Source organism: Trematomus bernacchii, unplaced genomic scaffold (genome assembly GCF_902827165.1).
Source record: "Trematomus bernacchii unplaced genomic scaffold, fTreBer1.1, whole genome shotgun sequence".
Classification (NCBI taxonomy): Eukaryota; Metazoa; Chordata; class Actinopteri; order Perciformes; family Nototheniidae; genus Trematomus; species Trematomus bernacchii.
The window spans coordinates 27,436-38,490 of NW_022988113.1; the positions used below are offsets into that span (position 1 = coordinate 27,436).

Genomic DNA, 11,055 nt, shown 5'->3' on the forward strand with positions numbered 1-11,055 from the left:
TGTGTGTGTGTGTGTGTGTGTGTGTGTGTGTGTGTGTGTGTGTGTGTGTGTGTGTGTGTGTGTGTGTGTGTGTGTGTGTGTGTGTGTGTGTGTGCGCCTGCCTGTGTTGGCCCTCACCCAGTTTGATCATCCAGTCAAAGGGTGTGTTTGTCACCACAGTTTTTACATTTTGATTCACAAGATCAACGGTTGTTGTTTGCCTCACCTAACACAAAATGAAGTTTGACTGAATGAAACACATCAGTTTAAAGGAACACATATTTGCTAAAACATGTAAGACGCTGCTTTGAAAGTGTCTACTGGTTATTTATGGTTCATATTTGGCCGTTTTTGGTCATTTCTCCCCACGCTGAAACCTTCATTGTCCTCCACAGAGCGAAGCAGAAAGTTACAGGAAGTGTAACCTGGTACGAGTTCCTCTCCAATGCGTAAGTACCGTCCTCATCACTGTTCACTTATCACCAAAGCTGGGGACATTTAGGTAATATATTTCACATCATAACATGCTCCATAATTGGTTGCTATGTGTCTTGTGTATTTGTATAGAGCTTTTCATTGGTTTTCTATGACAGGGAATGGTAACATAGTCAACAGATTTAAGGGGACATACAGTATCTAAAGATAACAACTCATTTTAAAGAAAATAATGTGTTTTTTGAACATTTTAGTTAATATTCTAGTAGAAAGATTTGAATGATATGTGTCCTTTAGGTTTCAGTTCAGTACACGCTGCTCTTGGTTCTGCAATGCTGTGGTTTCTGTTCATGAAACAAGTCAAATAACATTTCTAATTACTGCAACTATTACTTTTAATCAAAATCACCCATTTCTGCTGTGACCTGTTGCTGTCTTGTTGCTTTTCAATATATATATGTTTTTGATTTTTTTGTTGTTGCAAGTAATGTCCTGTATTGTGAGCTTTTAATTATTTTTATTTTATTCATATTCTTCAAATATGATCATATTGTATTTCCTGAAACATCTGCATAGACTATGGATGAAAAATATCCTTATGGCACATCTAAATATATTTTGAATGTGCACTCTCCCTAAGTAATAAGTAATCTAATCAAAATAAATCTAATCAAAATAAATAAAAAATGTACTAATTTCCTGTTTGTTGATTTCACTGAAAAAACATTCATGACATATCTTGATTACATCTTTTAAAGGTCCCATGTCATGCTTTTCCCTTGTGTGTTATGTAGCTTTTTCTGCATGTAAACGGTCTGCAGAGTCACAAACCCTAAAGTACACCCTGTAGCGAGTAAAACTCTAACACAGAAAAGACCTGTCTGCTGCCCCAGAACGCCTCGTTGGAGATTTCTCTTTTTCCATTGTTTACTTCTTGGGTATAGTGACGTATTTCGGGTATAGTGACGTAACGTAACGTAACGGCTCCAAAAATGGACCAATCTGCGGAGCCGTTACGTTACGTCCGCGGAGCTGTTACGTTTGGACCAATCCGCGGACTTCCTCACACACACACACACACACACTCGGCGGCTCACTGGTGTGGGGTCAGCGAGACAACGCGGAACTCAGCCTGGGCACACACACAAACTCCCAGCCAGGCTGCGGGTGTGTGCCCAGGCTGAGTTCCGCGCTGTCTCGCAGACGGCCACTGGGCTCACAGGGGGGGGGGGGGGGGGGGGGGGAGCTCCAACAAGCCGTTTAGGACAGAGAGTGAATACACATACTATACAGAGATGCTGTATTGCTATTGAGATTAGATTTTTCCCCAAGAACTCGTCATCCAGTCCAGCTTGTTTTAAGCTTTTCCTCAAACTTCTGTACAGCGAGTTAGCATCCGTACCTTCTGAAAGCTCAACAATATCCAAGAAAACATTGTCCACTTCCCCTTTTCCTGTCATGTCACATCGGACGTAAATAATCATGTAGGCCCGCCCATGAACTGTGCTCATCTATTGTGATGCTAATTAGTGAGCCCATGTCTTTTACGTTGGAAACAAATGTAGCTCTCATTTCCTCTGCGATATGCCTGATTATTTCAGCACAAGCATGGTCCGATTTGTGCACAGTCCCTACAGTAGCACCATTGAGTTTTTGTAGGAACCAGTGGCGTCGCCTGGCCTGGGCATCCGGGGCTTTAGCCCCGAATGTTTTTTCTGTAGCCCCGGACAATTCTCCCTCAATAATATAATACATTAACCGTGCTTTACGTGAACCTCATCATGACACAAGAGAGGACGGCAGCACTGTCATTTCCCGTGTTCAGTGAATGCAACAGAGGCATGACACCAGACCAATCAGAGAGTTGCATGGAAATAAACATGTGCTTGTGTCATTCCAGCTCGGCTCTGTGTGTGTGTGTGGCAATAGCGCATTAGTGTGATAGAGAGAGAGAGAGAGGGGGAGAGAGGGAGAGAGAGAGAGAGGGGGAGGGAGGGACCGGTGTCAGCATGGACCGTGTTGTTAGCATCTGGTTAGCTAGCTGCACTAACGGACATAAGGAGCTGTTTGTTCCACAAGAAGCTGGAGGAGAGTCCTCTCCTCTCAGACTGAGAGACTCAGGTGAGCTAAAGGACTCTCTGAGTGTTTTAGATACTTAACTTTAGTCTAAGTTATCTCAGTGGGTCTCAAACGGTTTGGTCACAAATTATTCAAAAGATTATTTCCGCGGCACACCTTCATATGATCATTATAGTTATTAAAAAAAAGAGAATAAAGGAAAAACAGTTATGAAATACTATATGGCAGTAAAACAAGAATAGAGTTTCAAAGGGGAGTGATTAGTAAAATATCCATAAAGAAAAGGTACATCTGTTTACAGTTCTGCTTCATATGGGTGTTGAGAGAGGTATCCATAGATCTCTTCATTTTGTGTGTGTGTGCGTGTGGGGAGTGTTGCAGTAAAAAATGCCACTGTAGTGCCGCCGCCACTGTGGGCTAAGCCCCGAATGTTTTCAGGTCCAGGCGACGCCCCTGGGTGAGGTGTTTGTAACATGTAGGAACATTACAGCAGGTAGCTTTCTGTATGACATTTCTTCTTTGGCAATCATATAGGCAGATCTGAACGATGTGTGTTTCCTGCATTAGATCAGCATTGATTGCCAATACCTTGTTTGGTAGGACATCTTTCTCATCTCCGAAATCTCGATCTCTTTTTCGTGTGCCTGGCTCTTATGGTGCTTATAGATCTTTTTTCGCAGGTTATTTAGTTGATCACAGCTGACTTTTCCCTGAATGCATTCTGGTGAAAGGTGCACTCCGGTGGATTTTTCTGCAAGCGGCAAGGAGATCAATATAGTTTTTGCCTCTTTGCAAATCTCACATCCACATTTTTTATTTCCTATGAAAAGCCATGGATACTTTTCTTTCCACTCACTCCATCTTTTCAGTGTCCAGTTAAAAGGCAGGCCATCATGGGCATCGCCAGCGTCAGGTTCGCTAGTGCAGGTGGAACCGGAGGCTGTCGCCGTTGTTGAAGCCTCTTCTGAAGCCTCTTCTGAAGCCTCTTCTGAAGCCTCTTCTGAAGCCTCTTCTGAAGCCTCTTCTGAAGCCTCTTCTGGAGCCTCTTCTGAAGCCTCTTCTGAAGCCTCTTCTGAAGCCTCTGCTGAAGCCTCTTCTGAAGCCTCTTCTGAAGCCTCTTCTGAAGCCTCTTCTGAAGCCTCTTCTGAAGCCTCTTCTGGAGCCTCTTCTGAAGCCTCTTCTGAAGCCTCTTCTGAAGCCTCTTCTGAAGCCTCTTCTGGCTCTGCATCGGCAGGCCTTTCCCTCGGTGTGGAGCTGTCACAATCGACCCTAACGCCGCTTACAGCTGGCGAACTAAAAGTTGTTTGGTTGACATTTTCATTTTTAGACTCCTTTGCTTCTTTACTTGTGAAACCAAAAGCTGCAACGCTTGGCTGTTTTCGTTTCGCCATTTTCTTTATTACAAAGCCAATTTGTTGTTGTTAAACAATATCAATATGAACATTTCAAATACCGCGCCGGCGCCACCATAACCATAGCAACGTAAGTAGCGTAAAGAATGCAGCACCGCCACGTACAGATGGCAACACACAGAAATATTCACAAATGTAAAACGAATATTCAGAAACTGTAATGAACAATGACTTTAATTTATTTCAAGAACTTTTATTTACAGAAACTCAACATTTCTAATCTGTGTGACACAAATATGCACGATTTCTTTGGGCTCCCCCTATTTATCTCAAAGTCGGCCTTCGGGGGAGCTCCCCCCCATTTCGAACACTGAATGTGTCCCTGGACCAAGTTTGTCGGCCATGCAAGACTTCTTGAATTTTTTAATTGTCCAATTCACTCAATTTTCACACCAATACATCATAGGGTGGCCAAGATAGCACAGTCCAGGTGTCACCTTCCTGTCTCAATGCATTGTTGAGATACAGTACTCTAAACTTCAAATACCCGAGACAATGCAGTTATGTATTTGAAATGTACAGGCTCATATCTCCCAAATGCCAAGGGATACATGCACGTGACTTTAGGTAAGTCACGGGTGAGGCACCCTCTCTCAATGCACCGACTTTCATCCAAATCAGGGTAACTTCAATGTTGAGCTACTGTCTTCTGTCTCCTTGCAGAGTAACACCAAAGCATAATGTTTCCACCTCCATGCTTGACGTGGGGATGGTGTTCTAGGGGTTATAGTCAGCATCTCTTCCTCCATACACGGCGTCTCCAGTTGATGCCAAAGATGGCGATTCTGGTCTCATCTGACCACATCACCTTCTCCCAAGCCTTCTCTGAATCATTCAGATGTTCATTGTCAAACTTCAGACGGCCATTCATGTTCCTTCTTGAGCAGGAGACCTTTAGGCGCTGCAGGATTTGATCCATTATGGTGCGGTGTGTTACCAATAGTTTTCTTGGTGACTGTGGACCCAGCTGCCTTGAGATCATTAACAAGTTTCTCCCGTGTAGTTCTTTGCTGATACCTCATCTTTCTCATGATCATCAATACCCCGCGGGGGCCAGATCTTGTGTGGAGCCCCAGACCGAGGGCGACTGATGTCCATTTTGTGTTGCTTCTATTTCTGAATAATGGCACCAACAGTTGTCTCCTTCTCACCAAGCTGCTTTCTGATGGTCTTGTAGCCAATCCCAGCCTTGTGCAGGTCTACAATATCACCCTGAGGTCCTTAGACAGCTCTTTAGTCTTGCCCATGGTGGAGAGGTTGGAATCTGATTGACTGATCTGTGGACAGGTGTCTTTTATACAGGTAACTAGTGGATATTATGAGTAACGAAACTGTGTCTCAGGGCTTCTTAACATTTAACAACCTATGAATGTGTCATACCCACTTAACGGGAAGAAACTCAGCTAACTGACGATACGAACAATTTTTCCGAAACTAAACACAAGTCTCACAAGAAGCGTCTAAATGGGAATGGACGCTCACATTGCCTTTAAATGCCGCCGACATGGACCGATGCGGTGCTTCCCTGAGCGTCAAATACCGCCGCCGATGGGAATACATTGCAATCAGTTGAAAGCTCTTTGCGTCCGTTTATGAAGCTGAAGGAGCCTCGGAGCGTCCCAACTGCACGCCACGGGACCCTGACCAAGCGTCGCTCCTGGACGTTTAGGGAGTGAGAGTGTGTTGGATGTGAAGTGCTTTTTAACTTTGACCCGCTTGACTGAATTCACAAAAAACAATGAAGAAAGAGTTATCTCTGGGCTGCTTCGCTGCCAGCTGCTCCCCGTGGCGTATAGCCTCTACTTCAACATCAATGCATACGATATATGCTGTATTGAACCAATAAACTAACACAAACTAACTGTATCACTATAACATGATGATGATGGTGATGAAGAATGCATCTAACGTTCCGCTGTTCATTATAATACAAAAACAGAGCATTAAACAAACCATCATGCTCTTACTTTGAAATCATGCAGAAATGTCGTCATCAGCAGGCCATCACGTGGTTTCTGAAAATAAACGAGTGACACGAGTAGATTTTAGCCGAGACCGGCGGAAAGTATGTCTCAAAACTCTGTGTGTGTAAAAAGACGATCCACAAGCAGAGAGTTGAGATCCGCAAGCGCATTTTTGGTCGACAAATACAAAATGGATTCACAAATGCCTGATCGAAAGTTGTCAATGTTAAAGAGATATTCACAGATCTTTTTTTTATTTGTAAAAATATTTGCAGATCCGTTTTACATTTGCAAATTTATTTGAGAGTTTGTAAATCTTTTAAATGCATTTGTGGATGGTGTTACATTTACAAATCACATATTTACACACACATTATTTTTCTGTTCAAATAATGATGAGACATATTTATGCCCATAGTGGGTAAACTTTCAAAATCAGAAAGGGATCAAATCATTATTTCCTCCACTGTATTCCTGTAGTGCAAAGTTCCCGCTGACGCACAGGACCACCAGCCTGTTCCCCTGTCCTCCTTCACCCTGAGTGTGTCTCTGTGGACGCACAGGACCACCAGCCTGTTCCCCTGTCCTCCTTCACCCTGAGTGTGTCTCTGTGTGGACAGACATAATGTGAGCTAATGCTTCATGGTTCCTCCACAGAGGGGACCAGGAGAGCTCGGAGGTTCCCGGTGGTCCGTCTGCCCAGCAGCATCAGACACAGCTGGACTCCATATTTACGGTGAGTACATGTACTACAGATACTTGACCTCTCTTCTGCTCACAGTCATCTCCATGCTGCACTTTTAGAGAGTCAGTCTGTCCGGATCTGATGTTTGGATCCATGGTTTATAGTTTGTGTCGTTCATGTGATGTTCCAGCTGCTGGAGGACCACATCGTCACTTTTGTGAAGAGCGAGCTGAAGAAGTTCCAGAAGACTCTGAGTTCAGATTACCCAGAAGGCTTAGAGAGTCAGAGTGATGATGAGGAGGTGTTGGAGGCTGAGGATGAAGAGCAGAGGAGGAGCAGAGAGGCATTCCTGAACATCACACTGCACTTCCTGAGGAGCATGAAGCAGGAGGAGCTGGCTGACCGTCTGCAGAGCAGTAAGAGGGTTTCTATAAAGATTTAACACTCTGGATAAATGTCTCATCTGCTGATGTCTCTAGAGACCAACATATATCCATATTTTATTCAGAGAACCAGAGTTACAGTGTGACCACATGATCTTTTGTTGTGTGTTCTTTCAGAAACCTTTGCTGGAGTGTGTCAGCGTAAACTTAAGTCCACCCTGAAGGAGAGGTTCCAGTGTGTGTTTGAGGGCATCGCTAAAGCAGGAAACCCAACCCTTCTGAACCAGATCTACACAGAGCTCTACATCACAGAGGGGGGGTCTGCAGAGGTCAATGCTGAACATGAGGTCAGACAGATTGAAACAGCATCCAGGAAACCAGACAGACCAGAAACAACCATCAGACAAGAAGACTTCTTTAAAGCCTCACCTGGAAGAGATGCACCAATCAGAGCAGTGATGACAAAGGGCGTGGCTGGCATTGGGAAAACAGTCTTAACACAGAAGTTCTCTCTGGACTGGGCTGAAGGCAAAGCCAACCAGGACATCCAGTTCATATTTCCATTCACCTTCAGAGAGCTGAATGTGGTGAGAGAGAACAAGTACAGCTTGGTGGAACTTGTTCATCACTTCTTCTCTGAAACCAGAGACGCAGGAATCTGCAGGTTTGATCAGTTCCCGGTTGTGTTCATCTTTGACGGTCTGGATGAGTGTCGACTTCCTCTGGACTTCCACAACACTGAGATCCTGACTGATGTCACAGAGTCCACCTCAGTGGATGTGCTGCTGACAAACCTCATCAGGGGGAAGCTGCTTCCTTCTGCTCGCCTCTGGATAACCACACGACCTGCAGCAGCCAATCAGATCCCTCCTGAGTGTGTGGACATGTTGACAGAGGTCCGAGGGTTCACTGACCCACAGAAGGAGGAGTACTTCAGGAAGAGATTCAGAGATCAGGAGCAGGCCGGCGCCATCATCTCCCACATCAAGACCTCACGAAGCCTCCACATCATGTGCCACATCCCAGTCTTCTGCTGGATCTCTGCTTCAGTTCTGGAGGAGGTGTTGAAAACCAGAGAGGGAGGAGAGCTGCCCAAGACCCTGACTGAGATGTACATCCACTTCCTGGTGGTTCAGTCCAAAGTGAAGAACATCAAGTATGATGGAGGAGCTGAGACAGATCACCACTGGAGTCCAGAGAGCAGGAAGATGATGGAGTCTCTGGGGAAACTGTCTTTTGAGCAGCTGCAGAAAGGCAACCTGATCTTCTATAAGTCTGACCTGACAGAGTGTGGCATCGATATCACAGAAGCCTCAGTGTACTCAGGAGTGTTCACAGAGGTCTTTAGAGAGGAGAGAGGACTGTACCAGAAGGACAAGGTGTTCTGCTTCATCCATCTGAGCGTTCAGGAGTTTCTGGCTGCTCTTCATGTCCATCTGACCTTCATCAACTCTGGAGTCAACCTGCTGGCAGAAGAACCAGCAACCTCCTGGCTGTCTAAAGTCTTCAGAGACAAAGTCAAACCTGAACTAACACATCTCTACCAGAGTGCTGTGGACCAGGCCTTACAGAGTCCAAACGGACACCTGGACTTGTTCCTTCGCTTCCTCCTGGGTCTTTCACTGCAAACCAATCAGAAACTCCTACGAGGCCTGCTGACACATACAGGAAGTTGCTCAGAGATCAACCAGGAAACAGTCCAGTACATCAAGAAGAAGATAGAAGAGGATCTGTCTGCAGAGAGAAGCATCAACCTGTTCCACTGTCTGAATGAACTGAATGATCGTTCTCTAGTGGAGCAGATCCAGCAGTCCCTGAGATCAGGAAGTCTCTCCACAGAGGAACTGTCTCCTGCTCAGTGGTCGGCTCTGGTCTTCATCTTACTGTCATCAGGAGAAGATCTGGAAGAGTTTGACCTGAAGAAATACTCTGCTTCAGAGGAGGCTCTTCTGAGGCTGCTGCCAGTGGTCAAAGCCTCCAACAAAGCTCTGTAAGTACAGATAATTTGATTTAGTGAATCAGTTATTAATACACTGCTGTCTCCTGAATAACTGTTGTCCTCATCGTCTCTTCAGGCTGAGTGGCTGTAACCTGTCAGAGAGAAGCTGTGCAGCTCTGTCCTCAGTCCTCAGCTCTCAGTCCTCCAGTCTGAGAGATGTGGACCTGAGTAACAATGACCTGCAGGATTCAGGAGTGAAGCTGCTGTCTGCTGGACTGGAGAGTCCACACTGTGACCTGAAGACTCTCAGGTCAGAGCAAAGTACAGTTTGACTTCAGCAGCAGTAATAGTCAATACCAACATCAGCAATGCTGTTGTGGTTTGGGATCACCATCATGGATATTATCATTGTAGTGAAACTAGACACAATTCACAAAATGATTATTAGCACAGACTTCTTTAAAGCCTCTACAAAGAGCTTCATTGTTGTTGATTTGGCACAAGTGTTAGACCTACAGCACTCATTTGGGTAGTTTCAGCCGAGCACCTCCTAGTCTGAGGCCGAGGTGGATTGCTCCATCCGTGTTGGCTGGGAGTTTCGGCCCAAGCGAGGAACTTCAATAATCTCAGGGTCTCATTAACGAGTGAGGGTCAAATGAAGCGTTAGATCAGGGGTCTCAAACTCGAGGCCCGGGGGCCAAATCCGGCCCGCGACTTCATTTTATGTGGCCCCGCAAGAGCTTGCAAAGAATATAATACGTTTATTATACGGTTACATGCCACTTTACAGAAGCAGGTTGCCCATAAACTACATGTCCCACAATGCATCTCGTTTTGTGACATGCGCACTGAAGAGACTTGCAATTTGCCCTGGACTTCTGCTTTCAGACGTAGTTAATTACTAAGTTATTATCCTATCCGATAATAATCCAATTCAGAGACAATAATGTAATATAATGAATTATTTTATATATATATATATATATTTATATAGTTACAACCAGCCCTTTGAGTGCAACCTTTATGCGAATGTGGCCCGCGATGAAATTGAGTTTGACACCCCTACCTTAGTAGTGCGTGAGGCCATATGTACAGACATGTACATGGGACATGAAAACAGTGCATCTAATATTGACAAAAAAAAACCTCGCTAACCAAGTTTTCCAAATCACTCTAAAAATAAGCCGTTGTGATACACGTGTAGACAACGTCTGCAGAATCATAAATGATCATTACATTGGGGTCATTAAACCATTATTATACATTAAAGTTTGGGATTTTAGTGTAGTTCACAAATGTTCCACCAGATGGTGCCACACACACCCAGAGGGGAACAGATAACAGATTTACCCAGGAATAAGTGTCTGAATCATGGGTACATTAGTGCAGGGGTTCCCAACCTTTATTGTGCCAAGGACCGGCAGATACCGTACATTAAAAAAAAATCGCGGACCGGTTGTCAATTTGAACTGATTTTAATATTTACTCACCAGCAGCAGGTAGCAACAGAGGCTAATTGTATGTAACAGCCTGAACAAATACTAGAACAATATGCATCCAAAACATATTAACAAAGTTTAAAAAAGAACCGGTGCTGTTTTTTGTTTTTTCGGAAAACCAAAAAACCACGTTATTCAGTTTTTAAACCAAAACGGGAAAACAGATAAATCAACGTTTTGGTTTTGTTTGATTGATTTACGGATAATCCAGTGAATGCTGGGAAAACGAGGTGTGTGTGTTGTGTGTGTGTGTGTGTGTGTGTGTGTGTGTGTGTGTGTGTGTGTGGTGTGTGTGTGTGTGTGTGTGTGTGTGTGTGTGTGTGTGTGTGTGTGTGTGTGTGTGGTGTGTGTGTGTGTGTGTGTGTGTGTGTGTGTGTGTGTGTGTGTGTGTGTGTGTGTGTGTGTGTGTGTGTGTGTGTGTGTGTGTGTGTGTGTGTGTGAAAACAAATGCCGGTGTTGGACAGACACAAACACACCGAACACTCAGCAGAGCACACATACACATCATGCGCCTTGGTGACTGACATCTCCTTCATAAAACTAATAAAAGGGGGAATAATCGGGCAGTTCGATGTGTGTAGAGATGTGTGTAGAGGTGTGTGTAGAGATGTGTGTAGAGGTGTGTGTAGAGATGTGTGTAGAGGTGTGTGTAGAGATGTGTGTAGAGGTGTGTGTAGAGG

General features: G+C 44.6%; 1 protein-coding gene across 1 annotated transcript; it reads left to right on the forward strand.

The window, feature by feature from the left end:
* Positions 1 to 142: 142 nt before the first annotated feature.
* On the forward strand, positions 143 to 8,931 carry LOC117475760 (NLR family CARD domain-containing protein 3-like). Its single transcript, XM_034122105.1, has 4 exons — positions 143 to 428; positions 6,527 to 6,605; positions 6,745 to 6,970; positions 7,115 to 8,931. Exons 1-4 carry the CDS (start codon positions 310 to 312, stop codon positions 8,929 to 8,931), a joined length of 2,241 nt encoding a protein of 746 aa, XP_033977996.1. The 5' UTR covers positions 143 to 309.
* Positions 8,932 to 11,055: the final 2,124 nt, after the last annotated feature.